The 18,849-nt window shown below is 41.1% G+C and overlaps 1 protein-coding gene across 1 annotated transcript in view; it reads right to left on the bottom strand.

The window, feature by feature from the left end:
* Positions 1 to 18,849, bottom strand: part of LOC309549625 (phospholipid scramblase family member 5-like) — a 105,519-nt gene that overhangs the window by 64,285 nt on the left and 22,385 nt on the right. The window contains exons 2-3 of the mRNA XM_082250005.1: positions 7,904 to 8,073; positions 7,158 to 7,200 (exon numbers count right to left, since the gene is read on the bottom strand). Coding sequence (XP_082106131.1) covers positions 7,158 to 7,200; positions 7,904 to 8,073 — 213 coding nt within the window. The remainder of the gene's footprint in view (positions 1 to 7,157; positions 7,201 to 7,903; positions 8,074 to 18,849) is intronic.

Raw genomic sequence — 18,849 nt, 5'->3', positions numbered from 1 at the left:
CTTACATCTGTGTGCCCTGCCAACAACGCAAAGCTCTCTGCACACCGTCTTGCAAACCCAGGAACCATTAATCGGTGCCTATGGCGTTAAGATGTATGCCCTCATGTTTCTACTTCTAGATCCTGGTGCCGGACTACTAAACCACCATTATGTACAAAGAACCTGCCAACTTCTTTGTTAACCTTGATGCGTGCCTGACCAAACCACCACCATTTTAGGAAGCGCCAAGCAAAGTCAAAGTACATCAAACTTTACATCATAAATAAGATGGCGCATGGACCTGATGACTAAATCGTTGACACCAGCGTAGAGAACCAGAATGTCAGTTGCCCTGTCCAAATGGGCAAATCAATGTACCTCCGGAACCACCCTACTCCATAACAGCCCTGGAACACCTATCCACCTGACACTGGCCTTGGACTTAGGAAAGGCCAACTGCTGCCCATTAGGCCTAACATATGCCCACATAGCTCCCCAATAAACAAATGAATGACCCAAAATGCAAACGAGGCAAGCAGCAGAATATGAAAGAGAAAATACAGCAAACGATGCATAAAACTAACATGCATATAGATAGACAGAGACAACACACAAACGAATGACAACCACCAAGAATAACGAACATGCAACTACTAAACCAAATGAGGACGGACATAAATTTTAAACCTATTCGACTCCTTCTTGCTAATGCCTTTCAAAACAAAGATGTTCAAACCCCACCTGGCAGCCTCAGTGGCTGCCCCGATGCAATAAGAGTGGGAAGAGTAACTTCCCGAATCAAAACCTGCGGCCGCCAAACAGTTCCTGAAAATAAGCCGCAAAAACACTCCTCTACCTGCCTGATTCATCTTAGATCGGCAAATAAACAAAACAACGGCACAGCAGATGTCCCCAAGCAGACAACCCTCTTAAAATACATGAGACGGACTAACCATCTTACTAATCCTGAGAGTCGCATCAAAGGCTAAGGCGAATGTCGCCCAGAACAAGAGCACTTCGTAGTCTTAAGAGCAAACAAAACTCACCTGAAGGAACAAAGTCTACATGATGTCAAACGTGTTTGGACGACTCCCATCCTAGATAATGACCACTATACTATACCACATGCTAGAACGCTTATGATACCATTTCAAAGCCTGTTTCACCAAACAATCCTTGAAGAATCCTGAATGCCCCACTACATAAACAATAAAGCCAGCCCAGCCAACTTATGGCTGATGGCCAAAACCGACATGCCCCTAACAAAATTCAAGCAAATTTAATAAAGCAAAAGGTTATGAACCTCCATACTGACCATATCAGCGAACCTTCAAAACAGACATAAACTTTGCATTTCGCAGAGTCAGCTAGATGAACTGTGTCTGTACTCTTACCTGCGTCCCTTGGCATTTCCGCAGCAGTCGTCCCCATAGTATCCATGTCTCCCAAAATCGCTTAAGGTGCCGACCCAGGATGTGAAGCTGCAGGAGGCTCCAAGTGGAAAGAGACCACAACATTACCTCTGGCTGGAGGATCAGGCACTCAGGCCAAGGCCAATGTAACCCTGGGAAGGGAACCCACATATAACCCCTGCACAAGCGAACACAGACCTATCAGCAACTCCTGCAGGCCCACAGCATTTCCTGGCACAACGGACACACTGCCCGCTGTGGGGGGAGAAGCCACTCCCAAGTGGGGGGCCAAGGCCAATCGCCGGGCCTTGAATTGACCCCAAAACTAACAACCCAGACAAAGTTTGCTCAAAAGAAGAAATAGAATGGGAACACTTACCAGGCTGCCTAGGACCAGAGCCCTCAACCGCCTCTCCAGAATCCTTTGGTGGTGAACGTCACTGCACTTCGCTCTTCAGAGCTTGACAGCTCCCCTTCAGACCTGGAGGAATCCCACGCCAGTTGATCCTCAGAAGCCCAGAGGCTTGACACAGTTGCGCCAGCTGCCGAGGATCAAGGCTGCCTGAAATCATTCCTACACCGCTGAAAGGTAGGCCCCGACCACAAAGCAGAACCATCTGACTGCTTCCTCCTTGCCCCACTGTTGTTGGAAGGGTGGGTGAAGTGGGAGTAACTGGCTCCTGCATGCCAGGAAGAAGTAAGCAAGGGTGGTGGGGGGCCTCCAGCCATTCCTCCCAACTGGCAGGAACACGCAGATGTGACGCTCCCTCAACGGGCTGCCTCTCTAACAGACACATCTCCAAGTGAGGCAACTGCAAGCTCTTATGTTTCACAGCGTATGACCAGGGAATCCACATGGCTGAGGACCCAATCTGTCCAGCCCAGCCCGAGGCGAGGATTCCTCTCAGATCCAGCAGGAGTACACTGCTCTGGCAGATCTGGAGGTTCCTGGTAGGGGCTAGGGATGATCGAACTTTTCAAAAGTTCGGTTCGGCCAGAACATCCGAAATTCCCGAAAGTTCGACCCGGATTTCAGAACCCCATTGAAATCAATGGGACCCGAACTTCGGTAATCAAAAAACACAATTTTGAAGCCCTAAAACCCAATAAATGCCCCTAAAAAGTGCATAGGGTTCTGGGTCATGCCCCAGGGACTATTAATCACACAAAAAAAAGTTCTTAAAAATTGTCATTTTTGATAGAGAGCCAATTATTGGAAAAAAAAAAAAATAGAAAAAAAATAATTTCTTTGGATTTAGTGTCTGGGGGGTCTAAAAAGTGTACCTGTGAAGTTTCATCTGTAGCATGTCCAGAACCATAAAAAAAAAAGATCGTTTGTATTAGGTCACTTATAGAACAGGGATATGGCTCCGCTATTTTCACACCTTGCCGGTTTAGTAGCAAGCGTTTTTTTGGGTATTTTTTGGGGGACTTTGGAGGCAGGCAAAACATCTGAACTTCTGTGTAGTGGTATATATACATACACCCATGTCTGTATATATACACATACACATATATAGGTGTGAAAATAGCAGAAATCTATGCTTGCGCTAATTCACACTAATATGGCTTCTCTCCTATAACACCTATATATGTGTATGTGTAAAATATATAATGTGCCCAAAAATGCCCAAAAAATGCCAGCTACAAAAACGCCCAGTTGTGTTTTTGCAGCTGGCGTTTTTTTTGGGCATTTTTTTGGGGTCTTTGGAGGCAGGCAAAACATCTGAACTTCTGTGTAGGGGTATATACACCCATGTATGTATATATACACATACACATATATAGGTGTGAAAATAGCAGAAATCTATGCTTGCGCTAATTCACACTAATATGGCTCCGCTCCTATAACACCTATATGTGTGTATGTGTATAAATACATACAAGTGTGTGTGTATATATAACCCTATACAGAAGTTCAGATGTTTAGCCTCCCCCCAAAGACCCCAAAAAAACGCCTGCAAGAACACACCTGGGCATTTTTTTTTGGCGCAGGCATTTTTTTGGGCATTTTTTGGGGGTCTTTGGAGGCAGGCAAAACATCTGAACTTCTGTATAGGGTTATATATATACACACACACTTGTATATATTTATACACATACACACATATAGGTGTTATAGGACGGAGCCATATGCCTGTTAATTATTTAATTAGCGCAAGCATATGTTTCTGCTACTTTCACACCTATATATGTGTATGTGTATGTGTATATATACAGACATGGGTGTATGTATATATACACCTACACAGATGTTCAGATGTCATGCCTGACTCCAAACATCTCCTCAAAAAAGCCCTATAAACGCCTGCAGCAAAAAGAATGCTCACAGGTGAGAAGCCATATCAGTGCACTGAATGTGACACAAGAGAAACAATCTTTTCTCTATAGCGGTCACCCTGATATGGAAGGGTTTTGTCACCCTGCCATAGCAGTCACAGTCAGTTAACCCTACACTACACTACGGTCCCCTTACACTTAACACTTTCCCTACAGAAACTGAATAATTAAAGCTAACTATAGTGGAAAATAGCACCCTAACTACACTAGATATCCCTTTCCTCACACTAAAAATTGCTAAATGACACTTTGTGACAGAAGTCACAGAACTGCTTCCACTCTCTTCCATGTCCCTGTATAACAATGCTAGGAATTTGGCGGGGGCTATCTTATATACTGGGGGGCGTATTCACTAATGATTGGACTATGGACCCCCTAGTCACTTCAATCACATTCCTAGCATTCTCCTGCCCCCTCAATTGGCTTTTACTGATGGTTCTGGTCCAATCATGGGCTTTTAAAGCCCATTTCCTGAACCATTGCATTTTGGTCAGTTCTGGTTGCCGAATTCCGAACTTTTTCAGCAAAAAGTTCTAAATTCGGCCGAACCTCGAACAGCCAATGTTTGGGTCGATCCAATGGTCGACCCGAACTGTTCGATCATCCCTGGTAGGGGCTCCCATTGTGGCGCTGACATCCAGGGGAGGAGGGAGGAATAAAGTGCTCTGGGGGGTGAACCCTCTGAGAGAGCCGTGCTGGACACAGGTGAACAAGCTGAGGTTAAAAGCTAATTGGTTACAATGCAGAGCTGCACCAGTATTTGCACTCTCTAGTTTAAGTAAATCAACCCCCAAAGTGTTGAAACCTGACTTGAATGACTTCACTGCTTCTACTGTGAATTTTGAAGACTTAATTGTTCCACGGGGCCTATAACTACAGATGTTATTGAGAGCTTGTTTTACAGCTTTTGCAATGCTTGTTAAGAATATGTAAATAGGCTGGCCATAGTTGTACATTAATGTGTGTTTCTAAAGCATTCTTGATGCAATGCCAGGCACTCTTGTCTCTTATGCTTCATCAGAGTTTGCAATAAAATTATGGGAAGGGCAATACCAAATGTTTTACTATACTGACTGCGAACTATATGTGTCCTGTGTGAGCCAACTTAAAATAAGATTTTGATAAAGCCACTGCCAATAGGTTAGTCAGTTAGTTAGGTGGTTGGTTAGTTAGTAAATGTGTGAAAAGCTATACCACAATTGCTAGGTGGTTTTACCAGTACAAATATAATTGCACTTGATAACTTTACATGTGGCCCTTACTTATAGCAATTGCTTTACCCTACAGTTTAGTACATGCTGTTCCTCCAATCACTGTGTAATTTAAGATCAAGCTATTGGGTAAATTACTCAAACAATATTTAAATTCTTTATACAGTATGGAGCTGAACTGAAACAATAATGGAAGTGATGAGTGGAGCATTAAAAGGAAGCCTAAAGGGCATTTCTCAGTGAATATAATTTTAAATACAAAATAAGTATCCTACAGTGATCGATCAAGCTTGAACATATTTCGTTTTTTCTCTCGCCAATCCACTCGATACCTGATTTGTGCTTTAAATTTCTGTGCAAGCCATTAAATATTGCAGTCATTGCAAAAAAAAAAGAAAGCACTAAAGGAATGGAAGTTTGTATAGCCATAGGCAAGATTATCCACGTGGAGTCAGTTGCAAGCTGGGCTTGTTCTCCTGTGGGGTCCTTTAGCTATGTTGTTTAATACTTGTCTCCTACTAAGACTCAAGCCTTAATTGAATTCAAGACAAAATGCCCTTTTGTTAAGTCTCCCTGTCATCATTCACATACATTATCTTTTTCCAATTCTTTCTAGACCTCTTGTAGCTAATTGGTGGCAGTTTTCCTGTAAATACAACTTGTACCGAGGCAGGAGTGAAAATCATGAAAAGCATCACTAAGTGTCACAGTTCCTTTTATATGCTGAAAGATGTACAGTGATCCAAAAAGCTTTAATTTGAATCCAATTTGAGATTCATGGAGAGGTAAAATGATAGAATATATTTTAAATAGTAGGAAGTAGCATGTGTGAAATGAAGGTGGGGGTGGAAAGCATTTCAGAAGTAAATGATATTTCTTCATTGATCCATAGATTTAGCTTCAAAATCTAGGTGTTGTTTTGTTACTGACATATATTAGTGTAACATAGTATGGTTGTCTTATTATTTGAAGCTGAAATATAAGAATATACTATTATATACAGTCAATTTTGAAACTAATATAAAGGTAAGAATTCCTAGAGAAAAATTTAAACAGATTGTGAAAAATCCATGTACACGTCGTGCTGGATTCCCTACATATTTGTTGAGAAAAGATGAATGTTTAACACAATACATTTTCTTAGATAGTACCTTTCTTTTGTGGGTTAAAATTTACCATTTTCAAGGCACCCCCAAAGTTAAGGGTCATGTGGGATGATATCAGGATAAAGGAAGCGGAATGCTCTCTGCAAACCTATTATGGTCAGAAGTCAGGCTCAGAGACCAGTAGCTATAGCAGTAGACAGGTCTCCATCGACCAGTGGATGACATGGGCTCACAAGTGGAGCAGTGTTTAAGCACTAACTAGTATTCACCAGAGCTCCTGATGATGGAGATGGGTTTTGCAGCATGTTAGTACCAGTCCTTGGTCCTCAGGATCACCTCACCAGTGAGTGCGCAAGCTGGGGTCTAGTAGCAGATGTAGAAGGTAGGGATCAAGCAGAAGCGTAGTCAGTAAACAAGTCAAAGGTCAATAACAAGTTGTTGCAGGTTGGGATCAAGCACAAGTGTAGTCGGGGAACAAACCAAAGATTGGTAATTAGTGGTAGCAAAGATATGAATGGCAGCATAATTGACAAGAGTGAGAAAGCACAATAATCTGGCAAACACAAAATGCAAAAGCATGGCTAAAATAGGCAGTTCATAGGAAGAGGAAAACCGTTCAAGGTTCAAGGGAAAAAAATGTTCAAGGCAGGATTGTTCAAGGAATTGTCCAGACTGCTGTCCAGCATCCTAAGTGGCTCAGCAAAAGGAGACACCATCAGATACCACCAGACCAGATTCAGGTGTAGAGGAGAGGGACAGATGTGGCTGCCCCACAGTAAGGCTATGGGTGATGTCATCGCACAGTCTCTGCAGCCGTTGTCAATACTCTCTCCTCTTCCCTAAAGGCACCGCTGGAGAGATCATGTAAGCAACCTTAGAGTAGGTAAGTTTACACATCTTTCCTATTTCAGGGTAGACGGAATAGGCTTACAATGGGGTTGAGAGTAGATTTAACCATAGTTAGGTTTTAACTGGAATTAAACTTTAGGGACCCTATTTAATAATCACAAGACAGCCCACAGCTGATTGGTTTGTACTTTCTTTTCAAAATCTGTTGACCTAGTATTTCAGGGAAAATGTGATGATACAGACTATTGATACCTACTCACCTCCCAGCAACTCCACTTGTTGATGAACAATGATCTGTTGTACCTAGAAAACCAATTCATATATAAACTTTAGATCTTATAAATGATAGTAATCTGACATATACTACATATAGTACAACATTTAGAGTGAAATAACTTGTAAATACTTGGCTTATCTATATCCACAGCAGACAGTAAGTCCTATATAAAGCTTTAAAGATGCTTCTCTTTCTTTGAATAACTCCTTATTCTGTAACAACAGATTTAGGGACAAATCATAAAAAATGTATTGAAATGCTTTATTAGCTAAAATGTTTGCTAAAATGTCCAGTAACTCTTGTAAATCACAAATCACTGCCACAATATACACTTTGACTATAAACCACAATGTATAACCTGCAGAGTCCCCCACGACCAACCTGCTCTTGGTCTCCCCCTCTTGAAAACTTCCTAAACACCTCCCCTTCTAGTATCTTTTCCTAGTACCTGAAAAATGCTAGGATGACAGCACTGAACAATACAGTAGAAGTTAATTGGTTCACAATGCTGGCACTCCCATCCTCTAATTTCTGACTCCTAATATCTGATATGCAAAGACTTTTTGGAAATTAATAATATAAAGTTGGTTTTTGGATAATAATATTAGCACTATTTAATAAAAAAAAATCCTGGATTTTTTAGATTTTGAATGTATACATAACTAAATACATTATTACTATTTTAATTTGCATGGAGCTCTGAAACTAGAATAATATTCTTAAATTCACTTTGCTTAGATGCTCTAAACCAGGTGGTACCAGGAACCTAGGTTCTGGAATCTTTGTATCAGGTGTTGCTTTCCATGGTGGTGGAGAGTCCAGTTGCTCATTCTGATCCACATGCTGGGGTGTGCCCGGCAGATAATTTGGGAGATCTTTATCTTGATGAGACCAAGCATCTGAAAAAAAAAAATCAAGGGCTACTTTACTAAAATATTGACATACTTGAAATATTTGGTTAAAAGTCTGTGAACATTGTCATTTATCCAGATACTTGTATAACTAGTAGTTAGTCACATTCCACTGGACTTGTGTAATTTTGAAGGTTTTTCACTGCCTATGTAAGCAACTTTTTTGAACCAAAGAAGCTTTTTGGATATGCAGAAAAAACATCTTTACCATTGCCGAACAAGTCCAGTTGAATGTAGATGCTAATCTTAGCTAGGTTGATGGTGATTAAAAAGGAAATGAACTAAGAAGATTGTGCCCATAAAGGCAAGCAGAAGGCAAATTACTACTGGAGTCACCAGACTCACTTGTGGGCTCCCTGCAGCTGATCTTTACATCATTACTGAGTTGCAATGTCATGTTCTGCACTGTGTTGAGGTTGCAGATAAACTGCAGACAGGCACAGAACTGGATCAATATAGGACTCAGGTAAATGTTTTGAGGGGAGGCACAGCAAGTGGCAAAACCTTCTTTAACTTAAAGGAGATGTGCAGTCAATGCTCATTTAGCTGTACATCTCCTATGGATCACAGGAGTGCAGTTTGTTCTGCACTTTTGTGACCTGTTTTCAGCAGAGAGCGGGCTGAAGTCAGCTCTCTGCTGACGTCACAGAATTCAGTCCTGGCACCACGTCATCATGACAATGGAAGTCGGGATCCGTCAGGTGCCTGGACCGCCGCCTGGCTCAGCCTCTCAGTGAGTCACTGAGCCGCTAATTACTTGAGTAGTTTTAGTAATAATAATATTAAAGCTAATTTAAATTACACAAATTATTCAATCTTGGTAATCAATTATCCATTCTTAAAGTAATATTAAACCTTACATTTTTAAAGAAATTAAAATAACAAACATGTTATACTTACTTGCTCTGTGCAATGGTTTTACATTTAACAGTCCCGATCCTCCTCTTCTCGGGTCCCCCGCTGGTGCTCCTGGCTCCTCCACTTCAGCGAGTGCCCCCATAGAAAGCCGCTTTTCATACTTTTACGCTTTTTTACTGACACAGACAGGGTATCCCCACCCCCTGTTCCCTCATCTCAGAGTTTGATTGACAACAGCAGGAGCCAGTGGCTCCCACTCCTATCAATCTGTCCAGTGAGGAGGGACAGAACCACTGCTCTTGTGCACATAACTGGATGCATAGAATGCATTAAGGTATAAAAAACCTTCAGCCTTTACAACCACTTTAAATGTATTTTTGAATATGCAAGCAGTGAAAGTACCTGGGCTTGATTAGGTACCAGCCTCCTGCAACCCCTGCACAGCAGAATTCCGAGTAGTTGAGGAAGAAGCAGTAAAATGAGCCAGTCAGATGTACTGCAATACAAGGAACATGGTGATAGGAGGAGAAGGCAGGAAGATAGAAAGATGAACTCATCTGTGTTCTGCTTCTATTTTCACTGTCCAGTTACAGGATTAGAGTGAGAAGGAGATCTGAAAATGCAAGTGAAACCGCAGAAGAGAAACATCACCTCCTAGGGGTGTGCTGTGTGGAAGAACTGTGTAAATCTCAGAAATAGATGCACAGTAATTTAAATCATTTAGGCAGATAAAACAGCTCTTATATGTACTTAATTTTTGTATTAAGCAATTTGCCTGAAGATCAACTATTATGTTGTAGCAATGATCCCCAATGGACTGCTAGGTTTTTTGGTCCCTCATGGCCTTTTTATTGGCGGTTTATTTTGTTGCTGTGCTCAGGCACTCCCTAACCCACTGATGGTGACAAACGCCAGACAGACAGATTTCCATTCCATCAATCTTTTTTTGCAATTTTGTTGGTTCAGTTGTCCAGGGGAAAGAGGGTTAGGGGTACAGAACACCCCAAAACAGCAGAAAAAAACCCTCTGCTTAGTCATATCTTGTAGTATGTTATAATTCTGCCAGAGATTCTGGCAGATTCCATAGACCAGATTGACAGCTATCTGCAAGTATCTTCTGCCTTTCTCACAAGCCAGTTGGGGACCTTTAAGCTCAGATGGGAAATTGTTGTTTGTGGATTTTTAAGCTTAGATGGGCAATTGACCTAGCAGGACTCTTCTTCAGCATTATTTCCCAGGCAGGGGGACGGGGAAGCATGAACTGGACCTCCCAGCAGATATCCTCTCCCCAGGCAGCAGACTTGGGAGGCAAGACACCACTACATCTTGTAGTAAGGACATTTATAAAAGGCCTTCCCAAACATGTAATCCCTTCTCCATTCATACCCCAATACATTGCATCTTCTTGCAATGAACTGTAGCAACAAGCACCGGTTCACACTATAGCGATGACAAACATTGCATTGGAGCGCACTGCTCTGAAAATCACATGCAATGTCTGTGCGATGCAAATTCAGCCATACAGATTTTATGGCTGAATTTGCATCGTATTCAGACAGAACATGCACAAGGCCCTTTTTTGGGTCCGCAGCAGTATCAGATCGCATGGTGGTTCACATCAATGTGATCCAATTCATGTCCGAACTATCAGTTCGCACTGCGATATGCGAACTGATCTGGGGGTGTTATTAACTTTGTATTGACACCCCAGCGATTCACATATGGCAGTGTGAACAGCCTGCGATATGAATGCGATGTGGGAACCCGCAGTGGATTTGCAGGGTTCCCGCATTGCATATATGTGAACCTAGCCTAACAGTAACATGCAACAGTAGCTGGCAAAAACAAATAATGTACTTGTGCTTAGGGGGAAACATAAATAAAAAGAGCTTTGGATGGCTACAACAAATACAATTCTTTGGCCGCTTATGTGTTCTTCAGTATTGGCACACTAGTCATAGATGGGGTAGATGTCTCCCCAAGGAAACCATCCACCCATTCTTGATTTCATACCATCAAACTTTTTTGACACACACAAGCTGATTGGCATGATTCTCACCCAAATGTCAGATCAAGCATCAGATTGATCAAGCAGAACAGGACTGTTTATGGTTGACTTTTGGCTTCTGAAAATTTACATGGTTGGGTGCAAAAATTCTGGCGCACATATTTTTGACACCATTATCTCTTACTAAGTAAACACATTTAGTATTAACTTTTCACACCAATAAAAAAATCACATAATGAACTAAACTAAACTAAACTAAACTAAACTAAACTAAAAGAGTTCAGATACTGACCTCTAATGTCAACCTAACCTCTAAATCTAACATTTACTCTAGTCCATAAACCTCATCTTTAACCACTTGTCCCCCGGGGTAATTATTTCATCTTTTGCACACGTTAGAGAATGCATTTTTGCTAGAAATGACTATAAACCTCTCTTTCAGATAGCAAAGACCCTGGAGAATCAAATATTGGCAGTTTAAATTTTTTTATGTTGCACGATATTTGCGCAGTTATATTTTCTGGAAAAAATACACTAAAATGAATTTTAGTGCAAACAAACACAATATTGTTCACAATTTTTTGGTAAAATAAAAAAAATGGAGTTACAAGGAGTACATAGATACCAAACATGTTAAGTCCTAAAATTGAGCCTGTGGAATTGCAAAAAACAATTATACTCAAAATTCCTCATGGGTGATACTTTAAGAGCCTTCACAGGTTATCAGTTTCTAGTTAACTGGGAACTATGGGACTAGGAGGTGTGTGTAGGGGCAACGGGGGTTATTTAAAACATTGTTTAAATCCTAATCCTAAATTGATTTTTAAGAAATCTGTGCAGAAACATTGCGTCAATGCAATATTCCAAATTGTTGGTTACAACTAGAGGTGATCGAACTTTTGAAAAGTTCGGTTCGACCAGAACACCCGAATTTCCTGAAAGTTCGGTTTGGATTCCAGAACCCCATTGAAATCAATGGGACCCGAACTTCTGGAATCAAAAAACACCATTTTGAAGCCCGAAAACCCAATAAATACCCCTAAAAAGTGCCTAGGGTTCTGGTTCATTCCCCAGGGACTATTAATCACACAAAAAAAAGTTCTTAAAAATTGTCATTTTTGATAGAGAGCCAATTACTGAAAACATTTTTGAAAAAAATGGGGGGGGGGGGGGTCTAAAAAGTGTACCTGTGAAGTTTCAGCTCTGTAGCATGTCCAGAACCAGAAAAAAAAAAAGATTGTTTGTATTAGAATTAATATAGAACAGGGATATGGTTCTGCTATTTTTATGACTATTGTATTCAACCTCATTTAAAGTCCCGTTTAGGGCCACCTCTCTGTTGTTTTCGCATAATTTAGGGATGGAGGTGTTTACAATTGCAAGTGTTAGACCATTCCCCTTTTACTAGTATCCCCGGGTGGAAGACACCCATGGCCCGCCTATGGTCTCACACTGCTGTAGTCTGACCCATACAAACCATAGTATGGATCCAAGTAGTCATATATATTTTTTATTCGTAACCCCATCATTAATTTATTTTTATGTATATTTTTTCATCTGTGCAATTACACTTCTAACATAATCTCATTGGTTTATGCGCTCCCTCTGGTGGTAGGTTCGCATCTACTCCGGGAGCTGCGATATATTATAGGGAGATCCTTCTCCCTTGCTGACTCCTCCCCAAATGGGAGGAGCCACCTATATATCGGCGTCATGTCCCTGCCTACTACGTGTACCTCTGCAACAGCGGCGTTTGCACGTGTTGGCGGTGTATTCAAACTCACGGTCATGGTTGCCAGCTGCTGCTGGCTTGTTCCATGCTGACCTACATAAGCTTTTGCTTGTGTCTGTCCCACCGTATACATGGCGTTAGGGACGAGACATGCATGCAGCCCTTGTGCTCATTCAGGTGAGGAATCACTTCTTTCTACACTCCACACTTTCATGTTCTGTTTTCTTCTTTTTCTTTGGTCCCTTCATTGGCTATTGCACACTTTCCTCCATTCACCCTGTCTTTTCTACTGCCTTGAGCTCCCGTCTCAAGGTACACTCTGTATCTTAGTCTTTTCACTCCTTCCTGCCCTTCACTTCCCTTGCCTTTTTTGTCTAAGCTCAGTTCCTTATCCCACGACCTGTCTCAATTTGTATAACATTTCAATACATCGCTACTTTGTATCTATTTCATCTCACTATCAACACTCCCTGCATGTATCTATTTTACCTATGTTTTCTACACATTCAACGAGCTCACTTATTTCTATGTCACAGCAATTTCACCACTCCTTTTGCTTCTTCCATGCACGAAGATTAGCACTCTATCTTGGGTTCTAAGTCTCCCCGTGCTTTCTGTTTTTTCTTTTTCTGGACATGTTCTCCCTTCCCTCTCCCCCCTCCCCCCTCTTTTTGTTTCTGACACTGGCTCTGTTGAAATATACTTTTTATACATAATACCCCCTTCCCTTTTTTGGTATCACTACGTGATACAACAAAGATATATTACTAACATTATTATATATTATTACCTTTAAATATTTTTCATAGCTTGATATTCCGATATATTAATTTATGTATTTTCAGCCAGTGTCAATTTATCCACAATCATCCAAACACACCGCCCCCTCTTTTACTACATATCTTTCCTCACCTGGCTCCCCACTGTGTTGCGGCATGGTCTTGCCCCTTCAGCTCCCGGACAAGACGTTGATACCCTCTCCTTTGGCAGCGCAGACCAATTTTGATTCAGTTGGATGTAAGTGTGGTTTCCCTATTTGGGTTACACATTTGTTGTATCTTTATATTTTTTGTCTTTCGTAATGCATAGCAGACATTTACATTTCATCTGTTCATTTTTAAACAGAATCATCTACATACTCCTGATGAGTGGGCGTAGGGACCCACGAAACGCGTAGAGTTTTTTTATACCAATTACCCCTTGTCATACAATATCCATGTTGATATGTTGTCACTATGTCGATATTGATGTAATGCTGCTATTTATTCATTATGTTTTATGTGTTTTATATGCTTGTAATGACACCTATGGTTATGTATAAATTTATGCCTACATTTATCTTATATTCTTATCTGATAATAAAAATTCATATTTTTTATCCTTTATGACTATTGTATTCAACCTCATTTAAAGTCCCGTTTAGGGCCACCTCTCTGTTGTTTTCGCATAATTTAGGGATGGAGGTGTTTACAATTGCAAGTGTTAGACCATTCCCCTTTTACTAGTATCTCCGGGTGGAAGACACCCATGGCCCGCCTATGGTCTCACACTGCTGTAGTCTGACCCATACAAACCATAGTATGGATCCAAGTAGTCATATATATTTTTTATTCGTAACCCCATCATTAATTTATTTTTATATATATTTTTTCATCTGTGCAATTACACTTCTAACATAATCTCATTGGTTTATGCGCTCCCTCTGGTGGTAGGTTCGCATCTACTCCGGGAGCTGCGATATATTACAGGGAGATCCTTCTCCCTTGCTGACTCCTCCCCAAATGGGAGGAGCCACCTATATATCGGCGTCATGTCCCTGCCTACTACGTGTACCTCTGCAACAGCGGCGTTTGCACGTGTTGGCGGTGTATTCAAACTCACGGTCATGGTTGCCAGCTGCTGCTGGCTTGTTCCATGCTGACCTACATAAGCTTTTGCTTGTGTCTGTCCCACCGTATACATGGCGTTAGGGACGAGACATGCATGCAGCCCTTGTGCTCATTCAGGTGAGGAATCACTTCTTTCTACACTCCACACTTTCATGTTCTGTTTTCTTCTTTTTCTTTGGTCCCTTCATTGGCTATTGCACACTTTCCTCCATTCACCCTGTCTTTTCTACTGCCTTGAGCTCCCGTCTCAAGGTACACTCTGTATCTTAGTCTTTTCACTCCTTCCTGCCCTTCACTTCCCTTGCCTTTTTTGTCTAAGCTCAGTTCCTTATCCCACGACCTGTCTCAATTTGTATAACATTTCAATACATCGCTACTTTGTATCTATTTCATCTCACTATCAACACTCCCTGCATGTATCTATTTTACCTATGTTTTCTACACATTCAACGAGCTCACTTATTTCTATGTCACAGCAATTTCACCACTCCTTTTGCTTCTTCCATGCACGAAGATTAGCACTCTATCTTGGGTTCTAAGTCTCCCCGTGCTTTCTGTTTTTTCTTTTTCTGGACATGTTCTCCCTTCCCTCTCCCCCCTCCCCCCTCTTTTTGTTTCTGACACTGGCTCTGTTGAAATATACTTTTTATACATAATACCCCCTTCCCTTTTTTGGTATCACTACGTGATACAACAAAGATATATTACTAACATTATTATATATTATTACCTTTAAATATTTTTCATAGCTTGATATTCCGATATATTAATTTATGTATTTTCAGCCAGTGTCAATTTATCCACAATCATCCAAACACACCGCCCCCTCTTTTACTACATATCTTTCCTCACCTGGCTCCCCACTGTGTTGCGGCATGGTCTTGCCCCTTCAGCTCCCGGACAAGACGTTGATACCCTCTCCTTTGGCAGCGCAGACCAATTTTGATTCAGTTGGATGTAAGTGTGGTTTCCCTATTTGGGTTACACATTTGTTGTATCTTTATATTTTTTGTCTTTCGTAATGCATAGCAGACATTTACATTTCATCTGTTCATTTTTAAACAGAATCATCTACATACTCCTGATGAGTGGGCGTAGGGACCCACGAAACGCGTAGAGTTTTTTTATACCAATTACCCCTTGTCATACAATATCCATGTTGATATGTTGTCACTATGTCGATATTGATGTAATGCTGCTATTTATTCATTATGTTTTATGTGTTTTATATGCTTGTAATGACACCTATGGTTATGTATAAATTTATGCCTACATTTATCTTATATTCTTATCTGATAATAAAAATTCATATTTTTTATCCTTTATGACTATTGTATTCAACCTCATTTAAAGTCCCGTTTAGGGCCACCTCTCTGTTGTTTTCGCATAATTTAGGGATGGAGGTGTTTACAATTGCAAGTGTTAGACCATTCCCCTTTTACTAGTATCTCCGGGTGGAAGACACCCATGGCCCGCCTATGGTCTCACACTGCTGTAGTCTGACCCATACAAACCATAGTATGGATCCAAGTAGTCATATATATTTTTTATTCGTAACCCCATCATTAATTTATTTTTATATATATTTTTTCATCTGTGCAATTACACTTCTAACATAATCTCATTGGTTTATGCGCTCCCTCTGGTGGTAGGTTCGCATCTACTCCGGGAGCTGCGATATATTATAGGGAGATCCTTCTCCCTTGCTGACTCCTCCTCAAATGGGAGGAGCCACCTATATATCGGCGTCATGTCCCTGCCTACTACGTGTACCTCTGCAACAGCGGCGTTTGCACGTGTTGGCGGTGTATTCAAACTCACGGTCATGGTTGCCAGCTGCTGCTGGCTTGTTCCATGCTGACCTACATAAGCTTTTGCTTGTGTCTGTCCCACCGTATACATGGCGTTAGGGACGAGACATGCATGCAGCCCTTGTGCTCATTCAGGTGAGGAATCACTTCTTTCTACACTCCACACTTTCATGTTCTGTTTTCTTCTTTTTCTTTGGTCCCTTCATTGGCTATTGCACACTTTCCTCCATTCACCCTGTCTTTTCTACTGCCTTGAGCTCCCGTCTCAAGGTACACTCTGTATCTTAGTCTTTTCACTCCTTCCTGCCCTTCACTTCCCTTGCCTTTTTTGTCTAAGCTCAGTTCCTTATCCCACGACCTGTCTCAATTTGTATAACATTTCATTACATCGCTACTTTGTATCTATTTCATCTCACTATCAACACTCCCTGCATGTATCTATTTTACCTATGTTTTCTACACATTCAACGAGCTCACTTATTTCTATGTCACAGCAATTTCACCACTCCTTTTGCTTCTTCCATGCACGAAGATTAGCACTCTATCTTGGGTTCTAAGTCTCCCCGTGCTTTCTGTTTTTTCTTTTTCTGGACATGTTCTCCCTTCCCTCTCCCCCCTCCCCCCTCTTTTTGTTTCTGACACTGGCTCTGTTGAAATATACTTTTTATACATAATACCCCCTTCCCTTTTTTGGTATCACTACGTGATACAACAAAGATATATTACTAACATTATTATATATTATTACCTTTAAATATTTTTCATAGCTTGATATTCCGATATATTAATTTATGTATTTTCAGCCAGTGTCAATTTATCCACAATCATCCAAACACACCGCCCCCTCTTTTACTACATATCTTTCCTCACCTGGCTCCCCACTGTGTTGCGGCATGGTCTTGCCCCTTCAGCTCCCGGACAAGACGTTGATACCCTCTCCTTTGGCAGCGCAGACCAATTTTGATTCAGTTGGATGTAAGTGTGGTTTCCCTATTTGGGTTACACATTTGTTGTATCTTTATATTTTTTGTCTTTCGTAATGCATAGCAGACATTTACATTTCATCTGTTCATTTTTAAACAGAATCATCTACATACTCCTGATGAGTGGGCGTAGGGACCCACGAAACGCGTAGAGTTTTTTTATACCAATTACCCCTTGTCATACAATATCCATGTTGATATGTTGTCACTATGTCGATATTGATGTAATGCTGCTATTTATTCATTATGTTTTATGTGTTTTATATGCTTGTAATGACACCTATGGTTATGTATAAATTTATGCCTACATTTATCTTATATTCTTATCTGATAATAAAAATTCATATTTTTTATCCTTTATGACTATTGTATTCAACCTCATTTAAAGTCCCGTTTAGGGCCACCTCTCTGTTGTTTTCGCATAATTTAGGGATGGAGGTGTTTACAATTGCAAGTGTTAGACCATTCCCCTTTTACTAGTATCTCCGGGTGGAAGACACCCATGGCCCGCCTATGGTCTCACACTGCTGTAGTCTGACCCATACAAACAATAGTATGGATCCAAGTAGTCATATATATTTTTTATTCGTAACCCCATCATTAATTTATTTTTATATATATTTTTTCATCTGTGCAATTACACTTCTAACATAATCTCATTGGTTTATGCGCTCCCTCTGGTGGTAGGTTCGCATCTACTCCGGGAGCTGCGATATATTATAGGGAGATCCTTCTCCCTTGCTGACTCCTCCTCAAATGGGAGGAGCCACCTATATATCGGCGTCATGTCCCTGCCTACTACGTGTACCTCTGCAACAGCGGCGTTTGCACGTGTTGGCGGTGTATTCAAACTCACGGTCATGGTTGCCAGCTGCTGCTGGCTTGTTCCATGCTGACCTACATAAGCTTTTGCTTGTGTCTGTCCCACCGTATACATGGCGTTAGGGACGAGACGTGCATGCAGCCCTTGTGCTCATTCAGGTGAGGAATCACTTCTTTCTACACTCCACACTTTCATGTTCTGTTTTCTTCTTTTTCTTTGGTCCCTTCATTGGCTATTGCACACTTTCCTCCATTCACCCTGTCTTTTCTACTGCCTTGAGCTCCCGTCTCAAGGTACACTCTGTATCTTAGTCTTTTCACTCCTTCCTGCCCTTCCCTTCCCTTGCCTTTTTTGTCTAAGCTCAGTTCCTTATCCCACGACCTGTCTCAATTTGTATAACATTTCATTACATCGCTACTTTGTATCTATTTCATCTCACTATCAACACTCCCTGCATGTATCTATTTTACCTATGTTTTCTACACATTCAACGAGCTCACTTATTTCTATGTCACAGCAATTTCACCACTCCTTTTGCTTCTTCCATGCACGAAGATTAGCACTCTATCTTGGGTTCTAAGTCTCCCCGTGCTTTCTGTTTTTTCTTTTTCTGGACATGTTCTCCCTTCCCTCTCCCCCCTCCCCCCTCTTTTTGTTTCT

The sequence above is a fragment of the Pelophylax lessonae genome, assembly GCF_965119305.1.
Source record: "Pelophylax lessonae genome assembly, chromosome: 3".
In the NCBI taxonomy this organism is placed as follows: Eukaryota; Metazoa; Chordata; class Amphibia; order Anura; family Ranidae; genus Pelophylax; species Pelophylax lessonae.
The sequence above is the reverse complement of the archived record's forward strand: the minus strand, read 5'-3'. Positions and strand labels throughout refer to the sequence as shown.